General features: G+C 46.2%; 1 protein-coding gene across 5 annotated transcripts; it reads left to right on the forward strand.

The window, feature by feature from the left end:
* Positions 1–11,875: 11,875 nt before the first annotated feature.
* TTPAL (alpha tocopherol transfer protein like) lies at positions 11,876–26,596 on the forward strand. Of its 5 annotated transcripts, XM_070381774.1 has the most exons (7): positions 11,876–11,981; positions 12,800–13,026; positions 15,833–15,870; positions 16,312–16,771; positions 19,775–19,968; positions 21,607–21,717; positions 24,476–26,596. In XM_070381774.1, the coding sequence occupies exons 3-7, from the start codon at positions 15,856–15,858 to the stop codon at positions 24,752–24,754; spliced, it is 1,059 nt and encodes a 352-aa protein (XP_070237875.1). In that variant the 5' UTR covers positions 11,876–11,981; positions 12,800–13,026; positions 15,833–15,855; the 3' UTR covers positions 24,755–26,596. The 5 variants fall into 5 exon arrangements, with proteins under 5 accessions (XP_070237875.1, XP_070237877.1, XP_070237878.1 ...); XM_070381776.1 differs by lacking the exon at positions 15,833–15,870 and having other exon boundaries at positions 12,800–13,044; XM_070381777.1 differs by lacking the exon at positions 15,833–15,870.
* Positions 26,597–27,022: the final 426 nt, after the last annotated feature.

Genomic DNA, 27,022 nt, shown 5'->3' on the forward strand with positions numbered 1-27,022 from the left:
CTAAAGTGCTATACTCTATGTGCCAGCAAATTGGGAAAACTCACAAGTGGCCACAAGACTGGAAAAGGTCAATTTTCATTCCACTCTCAAAGAAAAGCAATGCCAAAGGATGTTCAAACTACTGTACAACTGCGCTTTTTTCACATGTAAGCAACATAATGCTCAAAATCCTTCAACTTAGACTTCAACAGTACGTGAACCAAGAACTTCCAGATGTACAAGCTGGATTTAGAAAAGAGGAACCAGAGATCGAACTGCCAACATTCGCTGGATCATAGAGAAAGCAAGGGAATTACAGAAAAACATCTACTTCTGCTTCATTGACTATGCTAAAACCTTTGACTGTGTGGATGACAACAAACTGTGGGAAATTCTGAAAGAGATGGGAATACCAGACCACCTGACCTGTCTCCTGAGAAACCTGCATGCAGGTCAAGAAGCAACAGTTAAAACTGGACATGGAACAACAGACTGGTTCAAAATTGAGAAAGGAGTACATGGAGGTTGTATATTGTCACCTTTCTTGTTTAACTCACACGCAGAGTGTATTAAGTGAAATGCTGGCCTGGATGAATTACAAGCTGGAATGAAGATTGCCAGGGTAAATATCAACAACCTTAGATATGCAGATGATATCACTCTAATGGCAGAAAGTGAAGAGGAACTAAAGAGCATCTTGGTGAGGATAGTGAAAGAGGAGAGTGAAAAGTTGGCTTGGAAATCAACAATCAAAAAACTAAGATCATGGCATCTGGTCCTATTACTTCATGGAAAATAGATGGGGAAAAAGTGGAAACAGTGGCAGATTTTATTTTCTTGGGCACCAAAATCACTTTGGATGGTGACTGCAGCCATGAAATTAAAAGATGCTGCTCCTTGGAAGAAAAGCTATGACAAACGTAGACAGCATATTAAAAAGCAGAGACATCACTTTGCCAACAAGGTCGGTATAATCAAAGCTATGGTTTTTTTCAGTAGTCATGTATGGATGTGAGAGTTGGACCATAAAGAAGATTGAGTCCCAAAGAATTGATTCTTTCAAATTATGTTGCTGGAGAAGACTCTTAAAAGTCTCTTGGACAACAAGGAGATTAAACCAGTTGATTCTAAAGGAGATCAATCCTGAATATTCACTGGAAGGACTGATGCTGAAGTTGAAGCTCTAATATTTGGCCACCTGATGCGAAGAGTTGATTCATTGGAAAAGGCCCTGATGCTGAGAAAAATTCAGGGCAGGAGGAGAAGGGGCGACAGAGTATGGGATGGTTGGATGGCATCACTGCCTCAATAGACATGAGTGTGAGCAAACTCTGGGAGATAGTGAAGGACAGGGAAGCCTGGTGTGCTGCAGTCTGTGGGATCACACAGAACCAGACACGGCTTAGCAAGTGAAGAACAGTGTCCCATAGGAAATTCAAATTTAATTGGCATCCTGGCTTTTTATGTGATAGACCTGGCAACTCTAAACATTATATATGTATAATTTGATTTATATGAAGTTCAAAAGCACCCAAAATGAATAAATGGTGATAGCAGTCAGGATAGTGGTTGCCTTGGGTGGGGGGTGAGTGGAAAGGTTGTTATAGCAGTTTCATACCCTCATCTGGGTGCGGGTATCTGTGTATGTACACTTAGAACAATTCACCAGGCTGTACACTCAGGGCTTGTACATTTTACAAAGTAGGTGAATTGTGACTCCATTAAAACATTTTTAAAATTCTCAACAGCAATACACCCTATCTTTAAAATCTTCGGTAATAGCATCAAACTAATGAGGTGCTTGGAATGAGATAATGAGATAATGGAATGACAAAATGAGATAAAGTTTGTGAGTCTGTTAGCACATTCTAGGAGCTCATAGCAAGAACTCAGCAAATAGAAGTGAAGTGAAGTCGCTCAGTCGTGCCCGACTCTTTGTGACCCCATGGATAGTAGCCTGCACCAAGCTCCTCCGTCCATGGGATTTTCAAAGCAAGAAGTACTGGAGTGGGTTGCCATTTCCTTCTCCAAAGCCACTGTTAATTTGAAGATTGGCATTACTATCATCCTCTTGTTATTTTCTCTAATGCAGATTGACTGGAGCGCCACCAAGTGTCTACCTTTTGTCATAGCACCTCAGTTACTGCAAAGAACATTCTTTATCCAAGCTTGGAGTCTTAATTCCAAAGGGCAATGCTTTGCTTTTCTTTTGCTCCAGGATCACATAAGAAAGTACCAGAATCCACATGAGACCAATGGGTCCCAAGTCCAACTCCAGTCCTGTCCACGATAGCCCCCGGCAGTGCGTCAGAAGGAAGGCAGAAGGACACACGGTGTGCCTCTCTGATTCACTGTTGAAGTGCAATGACAAACAGCATCTTGTTTTACAGAAACTCGCATGGTAAACCAGTCCGTCCTAAAGGAAATCAATCCTGAATATTTGTTGGGAGGACTGATGCTGAAGCTGAAGCTCCAATAATACTTTGGCCGCCTGATGCCAAGAGCCGACTCATTGGAAAAGACTCTGATGCTGGGAAAGACTGAAGGCAGGAGGAGAAGGGGGTGACAGAAGATGAGATGGTTGGATGACATCACCGACTCACTGAACATGAATTTGAACAAGCTCTGAGAGATGGTGAAGGACAGGGAAGCCTGGTGTGCTGCAGTCCCTGGGGTCACAAAGTCAGAAATGACTGAGTGACTAAAAAACAAAAACAACAACAAATGGTAATATTTGAAAGTAGCATTGGAAGGGTTTTCACATTAATAATAATCACAACTGTCAGTGAGCTCATCACCTGTGCAGGCACCATGCTAAGAGATATGTATCCATTTTCCCCTTAATCTTAAAATGACCTGTGAGGCATATATTGTTTTGTAGCCTGCTTTTTGCCTCTCAAGAGTACACTTTGGGCATCTTTCCATGTCAATAAATATAGCTGGGGCGGTAAGTACTTGATTCAAAGGCTGAGAAACTTAAACATTGTCAGCAGCCACTGCCCAGGTGAAGATCAATAATAGTTAACATTTATTGAGTGCTTTATTACACACCAGGCCCTATACTAATTGTTTAACATGAACTGTCTCTCATCTGGTCCTTGAGGCAATCTCGAGGCTATTGTTGTTCAGTTGCTCAGTTGTGTCTGACTCTTTTCGACCCCATGGACTACAGGCATCAGGCTCAAAGTAGCTTCTATTGTTATTCAGATGAGGAAGCTGAAGGTCAAAGAGGGAAACAAACTCTCCAAGGTCAGACAGCTGGTGTAAATGTCCACGCTGCGCTACAAAGCCAGGTCTGTCTGATTCTGGCTCTGGGCTCTCAACCAGGAGGACAATAGTGGGGAGGACCCAAGGAAAGGGAAGATTCCCTTGGGTGGATTCCCATGTGGAAAAAAGGAGCCACTGACAAATCCTGAAGGTGGGAGGAGGGAAGAATGGGCCAAGTCCACAGGGGATGCAGTTTCCAAAAGCCACAGTTCTTGGAGGGAATAAGAAGGCTTCCTGGAGGTGGTACCATTTGGACTGATTCTATGAATCCAGCCTTTTAATAACTTACCAGCTCCTGAGTGATTTCACCCCAGGCATGCTGCTGCTAAGTCGCTTCACTCGTATCCAACCCTGTGCAATCCCATAGACGGCAGCCTACCAGGCTCCCCCATCCCTGGGCTTCTCCAGGCAAGAACACTGGAGTGGTTGCCATTTCCTTCTCCAATGCGTGAAAGTGAAAAGTGAAAGTGAAGTCGCTCAGTCGTCTCCGACTCTTAGTGACCCCAAGGACTGCAGCCTACCAGGCTCCTCCGTCCATGGGATTTTCCAGGCAAGAGTACTGGAGTGGGGTGCCATTGCCTTCTCCGTCACCCCAGACATACAGGGGTTCAAATCCTAACTGTGCCACTCTCAGTTAAAAAAAAAAACAGCATTACTGAAGTGTGACTGATAGACAATAAATGATACCTATTTAAATCATATAATTTGATGAGTATTGATATATGTATGTACCCACGAACTCATCACCACAATCAAGATGATGAACATTTCCATCCCACCAGAAGTTTCCTCAGGCCTCTTTATAAGCTGGATTCTCATCACATCCCCATTCTCAGGCAACCATGGTCACCATAGATGACTTTCTTTCACTGTGGATTGCTTTAAATTGTCTGAAATTTTACAGAAATGACATCATACAATTTGTACTTCTCTGACTTCTTTCATTCTATTTTGAGATTCATCAATATTGCTTACATATCAATAGCTTCTTTTTTATTGCTAATATATATTAGCAATAAATATATATTATATATAATAATATATATAATAATGTTATACTATATATTAATATAACATATATAAATATAATAATATATAAATTAATATATATATTAGCAATAAAAAGAAGCTATTCCAGTAGTCATGTATGGATGTGAGAGTTGGACTGTGAAGAATGCTGAGCGCCAAAGAACTGATGCTTTTGAACTGTGGTGTTGGAAAAGACTCTTGAGAGTCCCTTGGACTGCAAGGATATCCAACCAGTCCATTCTAAAGGAGATCAGTCCTGGGTGTTCTTTGGAAGGAATGATGCTGAAGCTGAAACTCCAGTACTTTGGCCACCTCATGCGAAGAGTTGACTCATTGGAAAAGACTGATTCTGGGAGGGATTGGGGGCAGGAGGAGAAGGGGATGACAGAGGATGAGATGGCTGGATGGCATCACCAACTCGATGGACGTGAGTTTGAGTGAACTCCAGGAGTTGGTGATGGACAGGGAGGCCTGGTGTGCTGCAATTCATGGGGTCACAGAGTCGGACACGACTGAACAACTGAACTGAACTGATTGATATGTATGGGCTTCACAGGTGGCTCAGAGGGTAAATAATCTGCCTGCAATATAGGAGATGCATAGGTTTGTTCCTTGTGTCTGGAAGATTCCCTGGAGGAGGGCATGGCAACCCATGCCAGTATTCTTGCCTAGAGAATTCCAAGGACAGAGGAACCTGGCGGGCTACTGTCCATAGAGTCACAAAGAGTCAGACACGACTGAAGTGACTTAGCATGCAGGCTCTCACACATATCTACTCTGTGATATGTATATACATACATATACATATATAGTAATACATATACAAAAAATGGATGAACATTTTTTCCCCAGTTTTTTTGGCTATTAGAAATAAATAAGAACATTCATGTACACATTTTTTAGTACCCAAATGCTTTCATTAATCTTGGGTAGATAAACCTAGGAGTATGTTTGCTGTGCATGCTAAGTCGCTTCAGCCATGTCCGATTCTTTGTGATCCCATGGACTGTAGCCCACCAGGCTCCTCTGTCCATGGGATTCTCCAGGTAGGAATACTGGATTGGGTAGCCATTTCCTTCTTCCAGTGATCTTCCTGACCCAGGGATTGAACCTGCGTCTCCTGTGTCTCCTGCATTGCAAGTTGGATTCTTTACCCACTGACCCGTCAATTGCTGGTTCATAAATTAATAAGTGTATGTTTAACTTTTCAAAAAATGTATTTATTTGACTGTTTCGGGTCTTAGTTGTGGCACACAGGATCTTTTTTAGTTGTCGATGCAAACTCAGTTGCAGCATGTGAACTTCTGGGTTACGGCATGAGGGACCTAGTTCCCTGACCAGGAATTGAATCTGGGCCCCCTGCATTGGGAGCGTGGAGTCTAAGCCACTGGACCACCAGGGAAGTCCCGTATTTAACTTTTTAAGAAACTTCTGCAAACTATTTTCCAAAGTAATTATACCAGCTTGCATTTCCACCTGCAGTGTATGGAAGTTCCAGGTGCCATAGTCGGTCTTTTCAATTTTAGCCATTCTAGATGTACTAGTTTTTTCTTTTTTAACCTATGGCCCCCAGAGAAAGTTTCTCAGACTTTCTGAGCCTCTGTTTTCTCATGTATAAAATGGAAATAATCATGTCATCTTTGAAAGGTGGCTCAGCAGTAAAGAATCTGCTTGCAATGCAAGAGACAGGGGAGACGAGGATTTGATCCCTGGGTCGGGAAGATCCCCTAGAGGAGGAAATGGCCACCCACTCCAGTATTCTTGCCTGAAAACCCCCATGGACAGAAGGAGCCTGGGGAACTACAGTCCATAGGGCCACAGAACAATCAGATGTGAGTGAGCACAGCAGATCAGCAAGTTGGAGAGGTAGTGAAGACATAGTTAAATGGCACATACAGAGATAAGCACACAGTAAACGCTTCGTAGAAGGTGGCTATTTTATTACAAGTGAACCCCGGCCACTCTATGGTCCGGTGACGTATCCCAGGACACAGCATCCTCAACTAGATGAAACGACTGCCACCTTTGCGCTGAGTCGGTGCTGTTAGCCTGGAGGAATAATGATAGTGGCATTGATGGTGCCAGGCACTATTCTTGGTGCCTGTGTGTGTTTGATCCTTATAAAGCCCTTTGAGGTGGGTAATTGTTTCCTTCCATTTTACAGATGAGAAAACTAAGTTGTAGGAGCCAGATACTGGTCAAGGTCGCACAGCAGTTCATATGATTGTGCTGGGTTTTGAACCTAGGTCAGTCTGATTGGGGGTCCACAGGTCTTGTAACGAAGGACCTGGCTCAGGACTAGCAAGATGGCCCCATTGTAAAAGCGTGTCTCAGACTTCTCTGGCGGTCTAGCAATTAAGACTCTGTGCTTCTACTGCAGGGGACAAGGGTTCCATCCCTGGTTAGGGAACTAAGATCCCACATGCCATGTGGCACAACCAAAAAATGAAAAAAAAAAAGTTTTTAAAAGAAGGAATAATAAAAGCAATAACTGATAATAATACACACATGCATGCTAAGTCACTTCAGTCATGTCCGACTCTTTGTGACCCTATGGATTGTAGCCTCGCCAGGCTCCTCTGTCCATAGGATTCTTCAGGCAAGAATACTGCAGTGGGTTGCCATGCCCTCCTCCAGGGAATCTTCCTGACCCAGGGATCAAAACTGAGTCTCCTGCATTGCAGGCAGATTCTTTACCGCTGAGCCACCAGGTAAGCCCAATTGGTAATGAAAGGTATCTTAAAAAATAATACAATGAGACTGGGCTGGGCAGGCTCTTTGGCTGATGCTGGTGGGGAGGGGTTGTGATGTCTCACGCCCCTCCGGTCTCCTCACCATTCCAGGCCCTGTTTGGAAAATGCTTCAGTCTGGCTGCCCGCACCTCCATGCAGTCATCCTGACTCAGGTTAGAAAATCAATGCGTGACCAGAAAAACACAGCTGGGCTCTCACCACTTCTGAGAAATCCACACAACCAGCCCACACCATGTCTTCATTCCAAGTCAGAGAGCTGACCAGCTGTATACTGGGTCCTGATTCTGAGGCTCTCAGGAGCAAAAAAGTTTGGCACACAGAGAAACAAATCTCTGGCTCACTGGGGCCATGGATCACAAGCTCTGTATGACCCCCTCATGGGGTCAGGCATACCTGGCACTTGCCAAGCCCCTGACTTCTCCCAGCCTTGGTCTGGACAATTGTCTGGACACTTGTCAAGCCAAGTCAGGCTCTGGACGGCTGGTTGAGCAACCCGTGACCTCACACTGGGTCAGATCCATCAGGTGAGCATCTGGTTAAGAGCAGGGAACATTTCGTTCTTCAGAATCACGGGGCCAAAGAGTATGAACCTGCCCCATCCACAGTTCAAACCCCTGACACAGCCATTTCCTTCAGGTAAGTTCCTTCACCGCTCTGAGTTCCCATCTGCTAAATGCAGGTTAACAAGCTTCTCCACCTTCCAGGACTGTTGTGAAATTCAGGTAATGAGTGTCAAGGGAAGGCACAGACATTGGCAGACACTCAATAAGGGGGAGTTATTATGACAAATGGGGGCACTGAACACCAAATAGAAAACAGAAAGTTATACACACAGTGGGTTTTTCTTCGTTTTCTGAATGTTGAGTCAGTGGGTGAGAGCCACTGGGAGCCAGGCTGCCCAGGTTCAAAACCAGGCTGCTCCATCACATTCTGCGTGGCCATGAAAACCTTTCTGAGCCTCAGTTTCCTTCTCTGTAAAATGGGAATAATAATAATAGGGTTATGAGGATTTAGTTAGATTCAAAATACTGGGAGCAGTGCCTGGCATATTATAATCACTTGATAAGCATTAACTATTTTTGATTAGTCACACAAGTTAGTTGTGGCACTGAAATCACACCGGTAAGGGTGTTTGACAGGATTAACAGGGATGGGAACTCATATTTAGTGAGCACCTTCTATGCACCCGGTGCTCCCAGAAGCCATATATTCAGAGATGTGTATTTGTACATACATCATTAACACGAAGTGAGGTGGGTGCTTCTAGTTTCATTTTTTCAAAACTTTCTATTGTAGAAACAAACCACAGATGCAGAAAATCATGCAAATTAATTTTGTACCTTAGTGAATTATCACAAGGAAAATGCCCTTGTAAGCACCACCCGGGTCACAAAACAGAACTCTGCAGTTGCCCCAGAGGACCCTCTGGGTACCCCATCCTAATCACAGCCCCTCTCCCCACAAATAGCCACTTACCTGACTTTTATAGTAATTATATCCTTGCATTTCTTAATGGTTTAAGCATCCAAGTGTGCATCCCTAGACAGTATAGTTTTGCCCATTTAAAAATTTTTTTTGATATGTCTTGTAAGCTTCTTATAATCCAGAGTTTCCCTTTATATCTCTTTCTTTCCCTTGCAGTTTATCTGTTGAAGAATTGAGGCTGTTTGACCTGGAGAGTTTCTCAAAGTTCTGGATTTTGTCAATTGCATCCTCATAGTACAGCTCAACATGGCCCTTTGACCTCTTCATTTCCTGCAAATTAGCCACTGGATCAGACCCAGGCTCCATCCCATTGGCATGATTATAAGTGGTTCTGTGTTCTTTTATCAAGTAGCATGCACCTGGCTGGAGCTTTGCTTTTTTCTTGATGTTAGCTGCTATTGTGAAAAATGGCTAAATATATTAATATATTACAGTTTGCAAAATGGCAATATTGTGTATCATTTAGGTTTCATGTATTCAGTTCAGTTCAGTTCAGTTGCTCAGTCATGTCCGACTCTTTGTGAACCCTTGAATCATAGCACGCCAGGCCTCCCAGTCCATCACCAACTCCTGGAATTCACTCAGACTCATGTCCATCGAGTCAGTGCCGCCATCCAGCCATCTCATCCTCTGTCGTCCCCTTCTCCTCCTGCCCCCAATCCCTCCCAGCATCAGTGTCTTTTCCAGTGAGTCAACTCTTCACATCAGATGGCCAAAGTATTGGAGTTTCAGCTTCAACATCAGTCCTTCCAATGAACACCCAGGACTGGTCTCCTTTAGGATGGACTGGTTGGATCTATTTGCAATCCAAGGGACTCTCAAGAGTCTTCTCCAACACCACAGTTCAAAAGCACCAATTCTTCAGCGTTCAGCTTTCTTCACAGTCCAACTCTCACATCCATACATGACCACTGGAAAAACCATAGCTTTGACTAGATGGACTTTTGTTGGCAAAGTAACGTCTCTGCTTTTGAATATGCTATCTAGGTTGGTCATAACTTTCCTTCCAAGGAGCAAGCGTCTTTTAATTTCATGGCTGCAATCACCATCTACAGTGATTTTGACACTGTTTTCACTGTTTCCCCATCTATTTCCCATGAAGTGATGGGACCAGATGCCATGATCTTCATTTTCTGAATGTTGAGCTTTAAGCCAACTTTTTTACTCTCCTCTTTCACTTTCATCAAGAGGCTTTTTAGTTTCTCTTCACTTTCTGCCATAAGGGTAGTGTCATCTGCATATCTGAGGTTATTGATATTTCTCCTGACAATCTTGATTCCAGCTTGTGTTTCTTCCAGTCCAGCGTTTCTCATGATGTACTCTGCATATAAGTTAAATAAGCAGGGTGACAATATACAGCCTTGATGTACTCCTTTTCCTATTTGGAACCAGTCTGTTGTTCCATGTCCAGTTCTAACTGTTGCTTCTTGACCTGCATATAGGTTTCTCAAGAGGCAGGTCAAGTGGTCTGGTATTCCCATCTCTTGCAGAATTTTCCACAGTTGATTGTGATCCACACAGTCAAAGGCTTTGGCATAGTCAATAAAGCAGAAATAGATGTTTTTCTGGAACTCTCTTGCTTTTTCTATGATACAGCTGATGTTGGCAATTTGATCTCTGGTTCCTCTGCCTTTTCTAAAACCAGCTTGAACATCTGGAAGTTCACGGTTCACGTATTGCTGAAGCCTGGCTTGGAGAATTTTGAGCATTACTTTACTAGCGTGTGAGATGAGTGTGATTGTGTGGTAGTTTGAGCATTCTTTGGCATTGGCTTTCTTTGGGATTGGAATGAAAACTGACCTTTTCCAGTCCTGTGGCCACTGCTGAGTTTTCCAAATGTGCTGGCATATTGAGTGCAGCACTTTCACAGCATCATCTTTCAGGATTTGAAATAGCTCAACTGGAATTCCATCACCTCCACTAGCTTTGTTCGTAGTGATGCTTTCCAAGGCCCACTTGACTTCACATTCCAGGATGTCTGGCTCTAGGTCAGTGATCAGTACATCCCCAAAATTGCATACTTAAAAAGGAATTCTTTTTTGTATGACAATATTCAACTTTAATTGAGCCTTCTGTCCTTTATCCCAGAAGTGGTAGAGTCAGAGCAGGAACGAAAACCCCTAACTCCCCAGACCCTTGCACCCGCTCCCAGCCCGTTTAGCACCTAGCAGAGACTTCTGTGTCCTGCTGGTCCACGTGTGTCAGTCCCCATCTCCCTGGGACTCCTCTTGCTCCAGGGATAAGAAAGGGGCTAGATTGTTTAACGCCATCTCCTGGATACTGCTTTGAGCTCTTGAGTCCTCCTGGACCACACAGTTTCTCTCCTAAAAGCGTTTCACTGTCTTTACCAGGACATCAGTATTATTCTGCTTGAAAGAGGGACCTAGGATATTGTCTCAAAAACTGTACAAAATATATGGGCGGGGAGGTGGAGGGCGCTGAGGATTTTAATGGACTGCGGTCAGAAGCGGAGAAGGCAATGGCACCCCACTCCAGTACTCTTGCCTGGAAAATCCCATGGACGGAGGAGCCTGGTGGGCTCCAGTCCGTGGGGTCGCTGAGTCGGACACGACTGAGCGACTTCACTTTCACTTTTCACTTTCATGCACTGGAGAAGGAAATGGCAACCCACTCCAGTGTTCTTGCCTGGAGAATCCCAGGGACGGCGGAGCCTGATGGGCTGCCGTCATGGGGTCGCACAGAGTTGCACACGACTGAAGCGACTTAGCAGCAGCAGCAGCGGTCAGAAGGCTAGTAAAGCCTTTTTGAGGTTACCACTTTCTGAAACGGACTTCATGAACACCAAAGCAGGAAGCAAAGAACTACTGAATCAAGATTCCAGAGCAAGAATTATGCACAAATGAGGGAAAGGAGGCCTAAGGAAGAATGGAAACTCGCTCAAAGTCACTTGGCTAAAGACAGACAGATGTCGGTCCCTGTATTGTAGTTTTAACCTTTGGAGCAGCCAGTCCTGGCGGCAGCTCTGGAATTTTGAAATGCTAACCCTGAGGTCTAGGTTTGAAGACCTATACTTCATTGGTTGACTCCGTTTCCCTTTCATAAAATAGCAGGATCCGTTTGAGAATCTAATGAGGTGACGGATGTAATACACCAGATGACATAGTTAATGTGTTCTTGGCAAACGGCAGCTCCTTTCCTTCCTTCTCGAGGCCCCAGCTTCCCCAGCTATGCCACCGAAACCTGTGCCTCGCAGCCAGCCTCTCCCCAGATTCAGGAACCCACGGCGCGGTTTCGGCCACCAGGTGGGGACTGAATGCTTGTCCCTCAAGGAAAGGTCGCACATGCGCACTCACGGGGGCGGCGCCCCACCTTCCCACGCTCTGTGTACGTCACTTCCGGCGCGAGCGGCCCGGCCGGCTGGGCAGGGAGTGCGGGTCTGTTCTGTGCGCGCTGCCGGACGAGGCTCCCGCCGCCGATTGACCCGCGCTCCGCCCCGTAGCCGGGCCGGTGAGTGCCCGCGAGCCCGTGTGCCCGGGGGACGGGGGAGAGGGACCCCCGAGAGGGAGGGATGACCGGAAGTGGGGCACCCGCGTAGGGAGAGACCCCAGGAAACGGGGACCCCTGGGGAAGGGGTGACAACCGGAAGTAGGGGGCCTCGGAGGGTTGTCGACGCGGTGAGGGGGCTCTTGGGTCTCCAGGAACGGTGGATTCCTGACCTCTCCTGGGGGAGGGTGGGGAGGAAGGTGATGCTCGAAAAATGTTAGGCTCCAAGTGAGGAAGGTTCTCGGCTTCCCCCTAACAAATGGTGTTTGCACCCATCTATATGCCCACCCATCGATTCCTTCACCAGACTGACCGAGTCGTGCGCTGTATTCGATACCGCCAGGGCCCTGGAGATTGAACTGGAAGCTCTAGGTGCAGCGTGGAGCCCAGTGTGGAGCCCACGTCTTTGCTCTGCCTCACGCGATGGGTACCCTTGGGCCCTTAACCTCTCATCCACTGTTATTTACAGAGCACCGTCACTGTCCAAGCATTGGGGAGAGCAGTGAATGTGAGAGGCAATTTGTCTGCTGCCTTGAAATTCACATTCCAGTGGGCAGATCCCTCTTTGTAAAACAGTAACAGTATTAGTGTTCTCACCAAATATTGTGAAGATTAAACGAGAGATGGATGTAAAGTGCTTATCATAGGGCGCCATACATGGTAAAACATGCATGAACATGTTATCTCTTGTCATCATTCCACTGAGTTAAATTTCATAAAGCAAGCAATTATATTGAACGTTGCTGTGTGCCCAGCACTTCTAAGCATAGTGCCTTCCACAGGTGATCAGTAATTATTTGATAAATGAATGGATGGGTAAAACTGACTCAGAAGAGTTTCGGATAAACACACATGACACTGGACTGCAGTTTCTAAAAGAGAAATAGGAACCGAGTGCTGTGGAACACTGGAGTTAACCTGGAGAAGTCAAGGAAGGCTTCATAGAGGAGGTGACTTTGAAGCTAGGCCTGGTTGGAAACAAATGAGGTGAAGAAACTCCCAGACAGAGGTATCAGAAATGCATGAGGTGTTCATTAGTTTGTTTTGACTGACATTTAATGTGCATTGAGAGGAGGAAAGGTGGGAGAGGGGCCGGAGAGGGACTTTGAGTCTAGTCTGTAGTCCATGGACATTACAGTCAGTTTTCGGCCAAGTAATGGATTGGAATTACGGGCATCTGTTGGCGACTCCCAAGAAAACAGAGCCCAGGGTGGGTCCTGTGAACCATGATTGTTGATCTGTTCCTCACTCAGCATACCTCTGCCAAGCAGATTAAACTCATTCAACAAATATTTATGCAGCGCAGGCTATGTGTCTGACACCCTGTTAAGTGCTGTGTTTAAGATGATAAACAAGACAGTTGTGGATATTGCACACAAATTGCCTACAATTGCCACAGTGAGAGAAGTGCTATGCCACAGAGTTCCTGCAGGGGGCGCGGGGTGCTCCTAAACTGACCGGAGTCGGAGAGAGATGTCTTCCCTGCTTCAAAGTGGTCATCCCTGACCTGGATTATTTCAGTAGCCTCTAAATGGTCTCTTTGCTGCTGTCTTCATCGTCTTACAGTCATCCTCTTACATTCTCGAGACAACCCAGTGATCCTTTTAAAATCTAAATCCGATCATATCACTCTACTCAAACCCTCCAAAGTGAGTAACTAAGCTCTTACTGGCCTACAAAGCCCAGTACCAGTTGGGACCCCACTTCCTCTCTAAATCCATCTGCTAATGTTCTCCGCCTTGTGCATTTGGCTCTTGCCATACTAGTCTCCTCCCTATTCCTTGATAAAGCCAGGCATAGTCCTGCCTCAGGCTTTGCACTTTCCTACCCCCACAGACCTACATGGCTTGCTCCCTCATCTCTTTCATCTTTGCACACATGTCACTTGATCTGGGTGAGGACTTCCCTGATCACCCTACTTAAAACTGCAGCTCCTATCTCCAGGTATATCCAACCCCCTTACCTCCAACCTCTTTGCCTGCAACCCCCTTGCCTGCTTTATTTCTCTCCATAGCCCTTATCATCTTCTAGTAGACTATACAATTTATTTTGCTTATATTATGTCTCCCTAATGAAAATGTAAGCTCAGTGAAGGCAGGATTTTTTCTTTGCTCACTGCTGTATCCCCCAGTGCCTGGTCAAGGGCCTCGTACCTATTAAGTGCTTGGTATCTGCTGAATGCATGAAGTGACATCTAATAGGGTGAATTGGTATTGGCCAGAGGCACTGAAGGAAGAGCCTGCTAGTCAGAGAAAACAGGATGTGCAAAGACAAGAAAACCACCTTTGGGAGAAAATGAAAGAAGCTGGGCAGGGCTGGAGGTTAGCACACAAGCGGCAGAGTGGGCAGACCTAAGAGTTGGAGGAGGTAGCCTGGTCACTGTGGCTGCTGTGGCCTGTGGGGAAGACTGGCTGTGTATGCACAGAGGCCCCAAGACGACCCCTGCCTTCCTTGTGGAGCTCAGAGTTGGGGAAGAGTGACAGCCCATGGACAGAGAGCTTGGGCTTCAAAACTGGGCAACCTTGCTGGGACCTTATTCGTGGAATATCTAAGGCAGCTTTTTTTTTTTTTCATTTAGTGTGTTAGTTCAGCTCTTCTAAGAAGCAGACACTAGGGTGAGATTACAAATGGAAGAAATTTAATGGTGGCAACACATAAAAGGGAGGGGAGACTGGAGAAATCAGGGAGAGCTGCTGACAGCTATGTGAGCCTGGTCCCTGTGCAGGAGGTTTGGGCAAGAAGTCTTGGACTGCAGTAAAGGCTCGGCCAGGCTGATAGGGGATCCTCAAGGTTAAAGTTGCCTGTTGGAGGAGTCCTACGTTTCACTAATTCATTGGCTGGAGCCAGTCTGGAAAGTGTACATCCCCTGGGTGGTGGATCCAGAGGGACAGCAGCTGGGAACACCCATCAGTTATGTTCCACCCCCGCAGGAGATCTGGTCAGTTTTACAGCCGCCATGCCAAGTCATGTGTGGGTATGGTAAAAAATTTTAAAGGACAGTGAAGAGTCTCCTTTTCTCTTAAATGTTCAGTGTCTGGTTCTGTTGCTTAAAGGGAACCATGGTTAACAGTTTTCTTGTACTTTTCTTCCAAAAATTTTAGGTGCATTCACAAGTATATATTTTTAAAATATAAATACAAGTCTTTTTTTTTTTTTCATACTTTCCTGCAACCTGCTTTCTTTTTCCTTAACGTCAATTCATAAAGAGCTATCTAATTCCTTTTCATTACCAAATAGTATTCCGGGCATATGGTAATATTATTTAACTAGTCTCCAACAAGGAGATGGAGGTAAAGTATTTTCAGTCTTTTGCCATTACAGTTAATACTTGTAATGATCATCCATATTTTACACACACATATAAGTACATAAAAATGGAATGCTGGGCCAAAGCATAGTTTTTTTTTAAATCAAAGTATAGTGAATTTATAATGTTTCAGGTATATAGCAGAGTGATACAGTTATACATATGTATCTATTTTCAGATTCTTTTCCAGTACAGGGTATTATAAGATACTGAATATAGTCCTTGTAGTCCTTATTGATTATGTATCTTACATATAGCAGTGTGTATCTCTTAATCACGAATTCCAGACTGGCTCCAGCCAATGAATTAGTGAAACGTAGGACTCCTCCAACAGGCAACTTTAACCTTGAGGATCCCCTATCAGCCTGGCTGAGCCTTTACTGCAGTCCAAGACTTCTTGCCCAAACCTCCTATATTTCCCCCTTTGGTCACCATAAATTGGTTTTCTACGTCTGTGAGTCTATTTCTGTTTTGTAAATAAGTTCATTTGTGTCCCTTTTTTTTTTAGATTCCACATGTAAATGATACCATATGACATCTGTAAGGGTATGTGGTTTGGAATCTTGATAATTGACACACTGCCCTAAAGAGGCTATGTCAGTTAATTCTCCCAACAACAAGCCCGTCAGAATCCCTGTTTTGTGTTTTTGCTAATCTGACATTCAAAGGTGTTTTAGTTTCCATTTCTTTTATTACCAGTAAGGTCAAGCACCTGTTCATACCTCTGTGAGCAAGGGTGTGTGTGTGTGTGTGTGTGTGTGTGTGTGTGTGATGAGCGGTGTGTGTATCCTGCTGGAGCTGCCCCGGGGCTGGGTTGTACTGGACCTGACTGTGATTCAGATACTCCTCCAGGAGAGAACCACTGTTCTGAGGATTTGGGCTTGAGGATAGCATCTCTACCCACCTCCCTCACGCCCCTCAGGGGTTTGGAGTGACCGATGCCAGTGCCGGGCTTTCTCGGCATCAGGCAGGGCTTCTGATTCGCAGGGATCCTGGGAGCTAATGTCAGAAGAAAGTGACTCGCTGAGAACCAGCCCTTCCGTGGCCTCGCTTTCGGAAAATGAGTTGCCGCCGCCTTCCGCCCCCGCCGGCTACGTGTGCTCGCTGACCGAGGACCTGGTGGCCAAAGCCAGGGAGGAGCTGCAGGAGAAGCCGGAATGGAGGCTCCGCGACGTGCAGGCCCTGCGGGACATGGTGCGCAAGGAGTGCCCCAACCTGAGCACCTCGCTGGAGGACGCCTTCCTGCTGCGCTTCCTCCGCGCCCGCAAGTTTGACTACGACCGGGCCCTCCAGCTGCTCATCAACTACCACAGCTGCCGGAGAAGCTGGCCCGAAGTCTTCAACAACCTGCGGCCTTCCGCCTTGAAGGAGGTCCTGGCCTCCGGCTTCCTTACCGTGCTGCCGCACACCGACCCCAGGGGCTGCCACGTCCTCTGCCTCCGCCCAGGTACCGCGCTTGCTGGGGGCGCGGGGGAGGGATGGGCGTGGGTACAGTCTGGGATGTGTCTGCCCAGGATGCTCTGTGTGTGTGTGTGTGTCTTATTCCCTTTAGTCCCCTCCTGGCCTTAATCAAGGCTGCTGTGTGTGTGTGTGTGTGTGTGTGTGTGTGTGTGTGTGTGTGTGTGTGTGTCTGCCTTATTCCCTTTTGTCCCCTCCTGGCCTTAGTCACAGCTAGACCCAGAATCCTTCTTAAGAGAACAGGAGCCGAGACCACCATTCTCCTGTCTCTGCTTCTGCCTGTCTGTCAGTCTGTGTGTCCCTCTGGGCCACGTTTTCTGCTGCCCTTTGCACATCTTCACACTTCTGTCCGAGTACTGGCTTTTGATCCCTCTGTACACCCCTCAGCTTACCTGGCCACCCAAATAAGTTCCTTCAGTGCAGATTCCAGATTTCTAGGGTTGGGAATCTGGTGAGCTTAGAAAGCAACCCTGATCGTCAGGTCTAAGCAGGGCTGCCGGGACACCCCCACTCCCACCCTGTCACTCCTTAGTGAGCAGGTGAGGTACAGATACCAATGTCTGCCTGCCTCCTCTGACTTCTCCCCCCTCCCCTCTGCTTTGTGAAGTCAGTGAAAAGCTTCACTTCAGATGCACTTTTCCATCTCAGCAGTGCATGATGGTAATTGAAATGCCTGACATTTCCATGATGCAGTAGTTTGCAATGGGGGTAGTTTTCTCCCTATTCCCTCCCCCACCAAAGTATCAGAAATGCGAGAGAAGGCTTTTTGGTTAACATAGAGACCAAGGGGTCCTAGAACTCAAGCATTCTGATTCTCTGTCTTCTTTTCCTTCTTTCCTGACCCTAAATACTTAGTACACTCAGGAGAGCTCTCTGCTCTTCCCCCTGCCTCAATATTTTCCGTCAGAGCCGAGCTGAGAACAAATGTGAAAGTAAGATGGCTGTGTTCTTCTTCCCAAACATGCCAGGAACATGAGAACCTGCTGGGCACCCTTTCTGCTCCTGTGCAAATAACTTCTTAAAGGGACAGCTGATGGGGAGTGGAAGCCTCCCTCTGTCTTGAGACCCCCACGTTACCATTTCCTTTAGTAATTTACCAAAGCTTGTTGGGAGACCAGCCTTTTCTGTGTACCAGGCACAGTATTAACTGCTTTACCTGCTGTTTTAGGTGTTTTCTAAAATTAGGTGGTGTTCATATTAAAACAGGGCTTCCCAGGTGACTCAGTGGTAAAGAGTCTGCCTGCCAATGCAGGAGACATGGGTTCCACCCCTGGGTTGGGAAGATCCCCTGGAGGAGGAAATGGCAATCCAATCCAGTATTCTCTTCTGGAAAATTCCATGAACAGAGAAGCCTGGCTGTCCATGGGTTGCAAAGAACTGGACATGGCTGAGCAACAGAGCATGCATGCACTCATTTTACAATAAACAAGGTGGTCGAGCAGTCAGGGCACCAGGAAACCTAGAAACCAGTCAACAGGACTTTCTGCTGCTCCTCTGTACTCAGCTCATATGAATATTACAAAACAATCAGATGTTACCACACTGGTTTTGCCTGTTTGCGTGCTTTCAACTCTTAGCTCCTGAGATGGATTCCCCCCCCCATATGTCTGGAGCAGATTTGAACACCTCCCCACAAACTCATCATTTTAGCAGGAGGCAGACAGATTTTTGTTCTCAACTAGCTCCCCTGGTGGCTCAGCTGGTAAAGAATCTGCCTGCAATGTGGGAGACCTGTGTTTGATCCCTAGGTTGGGAAGATCTCCTGGAGAAGGGAACCGCTATCCACTCCGGTATTCTGGCCTGGAGAATTCCATGGATTGTATAGTTCATGGGGTCGCAAAGAGTCGGACATGACTGAACGACTTTCACTTCACTTCAATGTGAAATAAATCTGGAAGGTGTTGGGTTTGCCTTTTTGTAAGCTCTTTTGAGACATACGTGATTGTAAAGGATGACAGCCAGTCTGTAGAAGCAGGTTTAATTGGCAGCACTACAAATAGCAAGCTGGCACAATTTTTACACAAAGATTTTTTTGTATAGAATTATTGAACATGTCACAAATCTCATTGCGGACAATCCAGTGGAGTTTTATCTTTCTAAGATAAAAGAGACACACGTATCTTGGTGGGATTTTCTTGAGAACAGTAGATAACACTCAAAAGTTGTCATTCTCATCTTTTCCCCAAAGAAAGAAAGACTCCTCAATCATATGGGGAGCATTAAGGGGGCAACCAGCCTGGAAAGGGGAGTTTGTTCAAGCTACACCATTGGGAAACCATCTCCATCTCTGCTGTCCTTGGTCTGGGCTTCATCCTCGGACCAGCTCTTGCCTCATGGGTCCCTGGGTCTCAGGCTCCCAGCCTCACCACTACAAGACTGAAGAGAGATCTTCTCTTCCTGAAGGGCCCAGGTCCTTTGGGGCCAAGAATTGAGTCCCTGTGCTTCTTCTTGACCTCACTTGGATTACTTGCTGTGGCCAGGAGGATGCTGTGCCCACACTGGCCAAGCCTACCTCTGGACCCAGGAGTGAAGTCACTTTACACACTCAGTATGGCTAGCATGGGAAGAAGTGGTTCCCCCCAAGGAAGATGAGGGTGGTCTTACGAAGATAAGGGCACTTGTGATGGCAGAAGGCGCACATGTCCATTAAGGCAAGCATTATTATCCCATTCGACTTAGGAGGAGACGTAGGCCCAGAATAAGGAGAAAACTTACCCCAGGTCACACAGCTAGGAAGATGCAAACCCCAGGTGAGTCTGACTTCAGAGCTCACGACTTCATCTTCAACACTCAATTGCTTTTCCATTTCAGAACGTGCTGCTATGTTTGGAGTCAAGAAGCATCAGCTCCCACTTAAAGATCTAAATAGTCATGCCAGTAGAATTCTTTTCCATTTTTAAGCAACGGTTTAGGAAGGAGATAAATCCTGGCCTATCTGATTACGTGTTTGTATTCATTTCTGTAACATACTGTCCATCTTTTACGACCTTAGACAGGTGGATCCCGAGCAACTATCCAATTACGGAAAACATCCGAGCCATATACCTGACATTAGAGAAACTCATTCAGTCTGAAGAAACCCAGGTGAATGGAATTGTAATTCTTGCAGACTACAAAGGAGTGAGCTTATCAAAGGCATCTCATTTTGGCCCTTTTATAGCCAAAAAGGTGATTGGCATCCTTCAGGTATGGCTCCTATCTGTCATGTACCTGTCCTGTGGCTGCTTGTCTTTCCCAGGGCCCTGTCTACCTCCAGTTCCACCTAATACACAAACCCCACCTCCCACGCCTCCCCACAGTCAGGACAATACAAAAGCATTATGGGAAGAAATGTAAAAGTCCAGTTCACCACTCATTCTCATCAAGGTCTCCAGTAGTTACTGGGCAAAATCAACTTTAGGACAAGAGCCCAAAAACCAGAGAAATGCTTTCTGCTTTGTTTGTTTGTTTGTTTGGGGGTTTTTTTTTTGGCCCAGAAGACAGAGAAATTCTTGACAAATGGAACTGAGATGTTTCTGCTGAGGTGATGGAGCCTCTCCTTTTTTCTGTAGAACCTGGGCTCAGGGAACCCTGCTGGGCTGTTTTGGTCAGATGCTTTTCACACCTCATGTTGTGCATTTCAGAACACAAGTCTCTGGGAACCATAAAGTTCCTCCTGCGTCTGCAGTGTGTGAGATGGTTTGCACATGCAAAGTGCTTGTTTTTTTAATTGAAGTATATACTTGATTTACAGTATTATGTTAGTTTAAGGTGTACAGCAGAATGATTCAGTATTTTTATAGATTATACTCCATTAAAAGGTATTACAAAATAATGGCTATAATTCCCTGTGCTGTCCAATATATCGTTGTTGCTGCAAAGCACACTTACAGTCATGGTAAGCCATTCAGTCCTTCAGGGAATTCTCTGAGATACACAAGGTAAGAGTTATCTTTCCTTGTTGATAGAAGAGGAAACCTTCAGGATGTAGTCTGGCAGCCTGGACCCTCATTCATCAGACCCAGTCGATGGGGTGCTGTCTCCTGTGAGCTGTGGGGCACCAGTGATCCCACGATTCTCCCCCATCAAATTCCATGGTGTTTGAGCCTGTCTTGTGCACCAGGCTGATTATTTAAACATTTAAATGTCACTTCCAGTCATTATCAGAAATGTGAATTCTTGTGTGGAGGTAATACTTGGGCTTCCCTTAGCTTCCACTCTTCTTTGCTTCTGCCAAATATTGTGCAGATTCAAGTGTCAGGATAATGCATTCAATCAGTGGTTTTCTAGTCCTGTAAGATGGTCTGGGGGACAAAAAATGTTCCAGGGTCAAGTATGTTTGGGAAATACAGCATAGCATGCCCCTTTCTTGTGAATTTCAACATAAACATTTGCATACTGAAAGCCTGACCAGTCCCGCAGTTAAGGAAACCTGTTTGACTGTATTTAGTCTACTGTTTCTCAAACTCAGTTGCTTACCACAGAACCCTTTTTGCATCACAGGCTAGTAACATCCTGAGAAATACACTTTGGGCAACACTGATCTAGAAGGCCTGATATTTGTTAGATCTGACCACACAGGCTCAGACTGTTTTTTTGCCCTAAGGAGGGCAGCTATCCACCTGCTTGCCTAACCCTTTCCTAAGCCAGCTCTGGGTCCTTAGATAGACTCTTTGCCTGAGACCCATCTTCCTGTCTAGCCCTGACTTGGGCTGTCTTTGAAGAGACTGGGAGAATCAGACCAGACTGATGTTGGGGCTAAAAATGGGAAGGCAGGCTGTGGTAACTGAGTTTTCAGATTCTAACATCGGGATTCTAACATTCCCTTCCCTTCCTTCCCCACAGGATGGTTTCCCCATTCGGATCAAAGCAGTCCATGTAGTGAATGAACCTCGAATATTTAAAGGTATTTTTGCCATCATAAAACCATTTCTGAAGGAGAAGATAGCAAACAGAGTAAGTGATGATCCTATCAAAGATACTTTAATTTTTTTTTATGCTTCCTTTTCTGTGACATCTCTAAGTTTATTGCAACAACTATAAACTTATTATTCTTTTTTTTTAAGATTTACATATTTATTATTTTTTGTTTCACTGGGTCTTCATTGCTGTGCGTGGTCTTCTCATTGCAGTGGCGTCTCTTGTTGCAGAGCACGGGCTCTACGCACATGGGCTCAGTAGCTGTGGCTCGTGGGCTCTAGAGTGCTGGTTCCGTAGTTGGGCCACATTTAGTTGCTCCACGGCACATGGGATCTTCCCAGATCAGGGATCAAACCCGTGGTCTCTTCACTGGCAGACAGATTCTTAACCACTAGACCACCGGAGAAGCCCAGTTTATCATTCTTGCCTGGGACTACTAAGTTGGAAAGTACGAGGTTTCAGATAAAATAAGTGAACAGTCTTTTCTGTGAGGGGAAGATGAAATTAATGGGAAAATAATACTTGACTGTAGAGAGAGCAGACCCAGGGTTGTTTTTGTAGGAGCATCTCTGCTCCATGATCATTTAGGCTTTTTAATATCCTGGCCTGGGCGTTGTGAACCAATATCATATTTTATGTATGCTGCTGCTGCTGCTGCTAAGTCGCGTCAGTCGTGTCCGACTCTGTGCGACCCCACAGCCAGCAGCCCACCAGGCTCCCCCGTCCCTGGGATTCTCCAGGCAAGAACCCTGGAGTGGGTTGCCATTTCCTTCTCCAATGCATGAAAGTGAAAAGTGAAAGTGAAGTCGCATAGTCGTGTACGACTCTTAGCGACCCCATGGACTGCAGCCTACCAGGCTCCTCCGTCCATGGGATTTTCCACACAAGGGTACTGGAGTGGGGTGCCATTGCCTTGAGGACGTGGCAAAGGGTGGGCATTGGGTGGGCAGTTAAAAAGAGTCCTGGCAATTTCTGACTGTAGCTCCTTGTGCTTTAAAACTGTTGTCTATTTGTCGCTCAGTCGTATCCAACTTCTTGAGATCCCATGGACTGTAGCCTGCCAGGCTCCTCTGTCCATGGGATTCTCCAGGCAAGAATACTGGAGTGGGTAGCCATTGCCTTCTCCAGGGGATCTTCCTCACCCAGGGATTGAACCCAGGTCTCCTGCATTTGCAGGCAGATTCTTTACCATCCAAGCTATAGGAAAGTCCCTGTAGCTTAAATTGTTTAAGCCTTTCCATTTACTTAATTTGTTGTCTTACTGTGTGAAGTTTGTAGAGTAATTCAAGGTTTATGAGATCTGTGAGTTTATAGTTTAATTTTTATGTTAGAGAGGATAGGTGACACTTTAAAAAGTCAGTCTGGGGACTTCCCTGGTGGTCCAGGAATTAGGACTCTGAACTTTCACTCCAGGGGACCTGGGTTTGATCCCTGGTTGGGGAGCTAAGATTCTGCAAACCGCAAGGTGCAGCCAAAAAAAAAAAACAATAGTCTTCCTCTGACCCTGAAGAGCCAGTGATCTTTTAAACTTTCCGAGGACCATGACTGAAATGTGATGGGTGGTATTTTTCTTCTTCTTTCTTAGGCCTAGGAAAATGGTTATGGTCACTCACATACTCTTCAATTTTGTTCTCGCTTTCAAAGAGGAAATGTAGAATCTCATTTGTGAGGGAGGGAACTTGAAATCCAGATTCCCAGGCCCTTTCCCCAAAGATTTCAACTCGTCAGTTCAGGGGTAGAGCCCAGGAACCTGTGCTTTTAAGACTTCCTTAGGTGATTCTGCTGCACTGTTAGGATTGAGGACCTCTCAGTGTGGCCTCCCACCCTGGGTTTGAACCCATGTTGCTTCCTGGAGCTTCTGTTTGGAACCTGCTTTTACCAAAGCAGTCTTTGGGCAAGGTCTTTTACATCTACGAAATGACCTTACTGGTGTCCAATAATCTGTTCAATTGGTCCATTGTGTGGTAATTCATCCACTCAAAACTATTTTTTTATCAGCTTTGTGCAGATGTGGTCTCAATGAACAAAACAGACCAAAATCTCCGCCCCCAAGAAGCTTATGTTCTAGAGAGACAGACAGTGAGTTATGTCTGTTATCTAGGATGAGAAGGTGCTAATGCTATGGAGAAAAATAAAAAAGAGAAAGGAGACAGCAGGTTCTGGAAGGAAAGGAGCAGTAGTATTCCGTAGGATAGTCAGAGGTGGTGTCATTGAGAAGTTGGCGTTTGAGTGAAGACGTGAATTCATGAGGGAGTAAGCCTTACAGGGATCTGGGGGACTCTGAGCCGGGCGGGGGGCGGGGGAAGCAGGCCTGGAGGAGCCCCAGCGGGGCATGGGAGGAAGGGGAGGCAGAGGTGTAACAGGCCAGACCGTGTGGGCCATCATGTGGACTCTGGTGTTTAGTCTGCGTGAGATGGGTGCACTGGAAGTCCATGTGTTTTAGAGGAGTGACTTGATCTGACCTACGTTGACGAGTGCTTAGGCTGTGGTGGGACAAGGGTTTAAGCACAGAACGGAGGAAGACACTCTGAGAATCCAGGAAAGAAGGGATGGTGAACTGGTCCCACTAGGGTAGCAGGGAGGTGCTGCTGGAGGTATTTTGAAGGACCAGCTAACAGGATACAGGGTGTGAGGAAAAGAGGGTGAAGGATCCTCAAGCTTTTCACGGCACTGGAATAGTGGAGTTGGCATCAACCATTCCCTTATTCATTCAACAGATGTGTGTTTGAGCACCTTCTAGTAAAGGTTACTGATTAACCCAAGGACTTGTGTGCTTTCCTTTCATTCTCTGTAGTTTTTCCTTCACGGGTCTGACCTGAACTCTCTCCACACAAACCTTCCAAGAAACATCCTCCCCAGGGAATACGGGGGCACGGCTGGAGAGCTGGACATCACCGCCTGGAACGCGGTGCTGCTGGCCTCGGAGGAGGACTTTGTAAGGGAGTTCTGCCGGCCGGGCCCTCCCTGTGACAGCATCCTGGGCCAGGCCCTGCCGCCCGAGGGGCTGAGCTCAGAGGTGCCCTGTGATGACTCCACGCGGGCCATGAAATCGCAGCTGTACTCCTGCTACTAGGCAGTCCCCCGCGAATGTCACCATCTTTACAACCTTTCCTTCTTTCTTCGGAGAGGCCCAAGGAGGATTCGAGGTGCCAGGGATTGTCTTGCTCCTTGGAACGGAACTGTAGCATGGAGGAAAATCCTGGACAGCTCTGAGCCATAGGGTGAGGCTTGGGTGGCTTGAATGACTCTGTGGAAGACATGGAGAAAGTCCCCCAGCAATTCCAAAATATTTGGAATCCCAGTGTGCAGCCATGAATGTGGAAGCCGTATCTGGTTCTTAGAGAGCTCAAAGAAAGAAAAATGAGGACCAACGTCACTTTGATCCCACATTCCAGGAGAAAACCCCGATTGGCCAGGCAGTGCATTCCTGTGAGACGGTTTGGCCGAGCCTGCCAGGGGGCCACATGTGAGATGATGAGATTGTCTTGAAAGAGACTACAGACCTCTCTCATCTTGAAAGTCAGAGGTCCATCACTGGGTCTGGAAAGCACCTTCACTGAATCATGCAAGAGGACAGAAGCAGCACCTCCTGATCAAACTCGGGAACCAGGGGCCTTATGTACCTCTGGGATTCATGGGTTGAATCTTGCAATAGAACCTTAAAGTTTTTCCGAACCCATAAAGCCTTAGTCCTGGTTCTCAAAAGAATCATACATGATCCTAGACGCACGTGATTTTACTCAACCAAGAAGCCTGGACGTCAGTCCTGTGTAGCTAAAAGAATTCTGGCCTAAGAATTATGAGACTTGGGCCCCAGCCTTAGATGTGTTTCTGTGGACAGGACACACGAGCCTCTGTGGCCTCCAGCCTTCTCATCTGTAAAATCAGGCTGAATGAAGTGACGATGAGGGCCCTTTTGTCCACTAACGGGGCTCTGCAATTTGGTTATTTATTGAATGTTAGACATTGGTTTTCTGCCTAGAAAGAGCACTCTCTAGATACCAGTGGTTGGATTCTGTATTTTTGCGGTATGCATGGGCCTTCCCAAGAGGGATGCGTCATTGCTTCGGCCCTGTCTTTATAGAAACCAGTGGATCAGCAATACCCATTTTCCTTTCACAGGGAGGGTAGTGAAGGCAGATGCGATGCCCATGATCTTGGATGAATTCCTTCCACCTCTGAGACTCTGGCTTATATTTTAAACTTGGTGATGGTAAAGGGTTAAATTAATTGGCATTCTTAAAATTTGGCCTCTGGAAATAAGGGCAAGTTATTCTGGGACACCTGCACCCCAACCCACTTGAGTTTCTATCTCTCATGTCCAGCCAGATTGAATGTTAGTTCTGCATTTTAGCACTTTAGACCCTTCCTGTCAAGAACTTAGCCTTAGCCCAGGCCTCAAATTAGGTGGTTCATCTGATGGCTTTTGACCTATTTCCTTTCATTCATTCCATGCACATTGTGGTGTTAAAAAGTGACAAGTACCATGCACTGTGTGTGTTAGCTTCTCTGTGCACTTGTTAGAGCAGCAGCAGGCAAACTGAATGACTCAGTTAGGACTAGAACAGTCCTCTGACACGTAAAGGCCAATCAGTTGTTTATAAGCTATTTCTCTCTCTCTAGCACTTTTTAAAATGTCTGGAGAAGTTGTTGGTGGAAATGACTTACCTCATTCGTGCCAATTCTAGGAAGAACTGTTTTCACCATAGATACTAACCTCGGATGCTCTAAGGACCTGGCTGGGTGGGAGGTGTCAAAATACACCCCCTGGCTGCCTCTAGTCCCATCTAGACGATGCCATGACAACGATGGCATGACCACCACTGCTGAAAAGGTCTAAATGGGACAAGCGGGATGGCTGTAGTAATGAGTGCAGAACCCAGCTGCCTGGGAGAATCGGTCACAGGTTGTCTTAGGTCCCAAAGAGGACAGAGATTAAAAAACAAAACAGAAAAGTTAGACATGAATCATTCAGCCCCAAATTTCCAAGGTTTAAACTGTGCATTGCATTCCTGGCCAGTTGACTTTGTCCATGTGTCTTAACGTGGGGACGGCCAAGCTCACCTCCAGAAATTCCTCAAAGACCAGGAAGGGTGTTGCCCATTTCCCAGACCTTCCCAGTTAGATCAAGGAGCTGTTTCGTTCGGCTTCCGAAAGGATTCAAAGCCAAGGGCTGTTCTACCTTCTGGAGCTGCTGGAGCTGCTGTGTTTTATGTTGGCTCCAGGGAGAGCAAGTGGTTTTGGCACTTCAGGAGGCTTGGTCCGAGCTGTGAAAGCAGGATCTCCCTGGGTGAAAGACGTGGGGGTCTCTGCCTGGCTTCTCTCTACAGCTGCCTCAGCA

This window comes from Bos mutus, chromosome 13 (assembly GCF_027580195.1).
Source record: "Bos mutus isolate GX-2022 chromosome 13, NWIPB_WYAK_1.1, whole genome shotgun sequence".
NCBI classification, from domain to species: domain Eukaryota; kingdom Metazoa; phylum Chordata; class Mammalia; order Artiodactyla; family Bovidae; genus Bos; species Bos mutus.

Coding starts and splice junctions, on each gene's coding strand:
- TTPAL (XM_070381774.1), top strand. Junction 16,772..19,774: donor CGTCCTCTGCCTCCGCCCAG/GTACCGCGCTTG, acceptor TTACGACCTTAG/ACAGGTGGATCCCGAGCAAC. Junction 21,718..24,475: donor AGGAGAAGATAGCAAACAGA/GTAAGTGATGAT, acceptor CATTCTCTGTAG/TTTTTCCTTCACGGGTCTGA.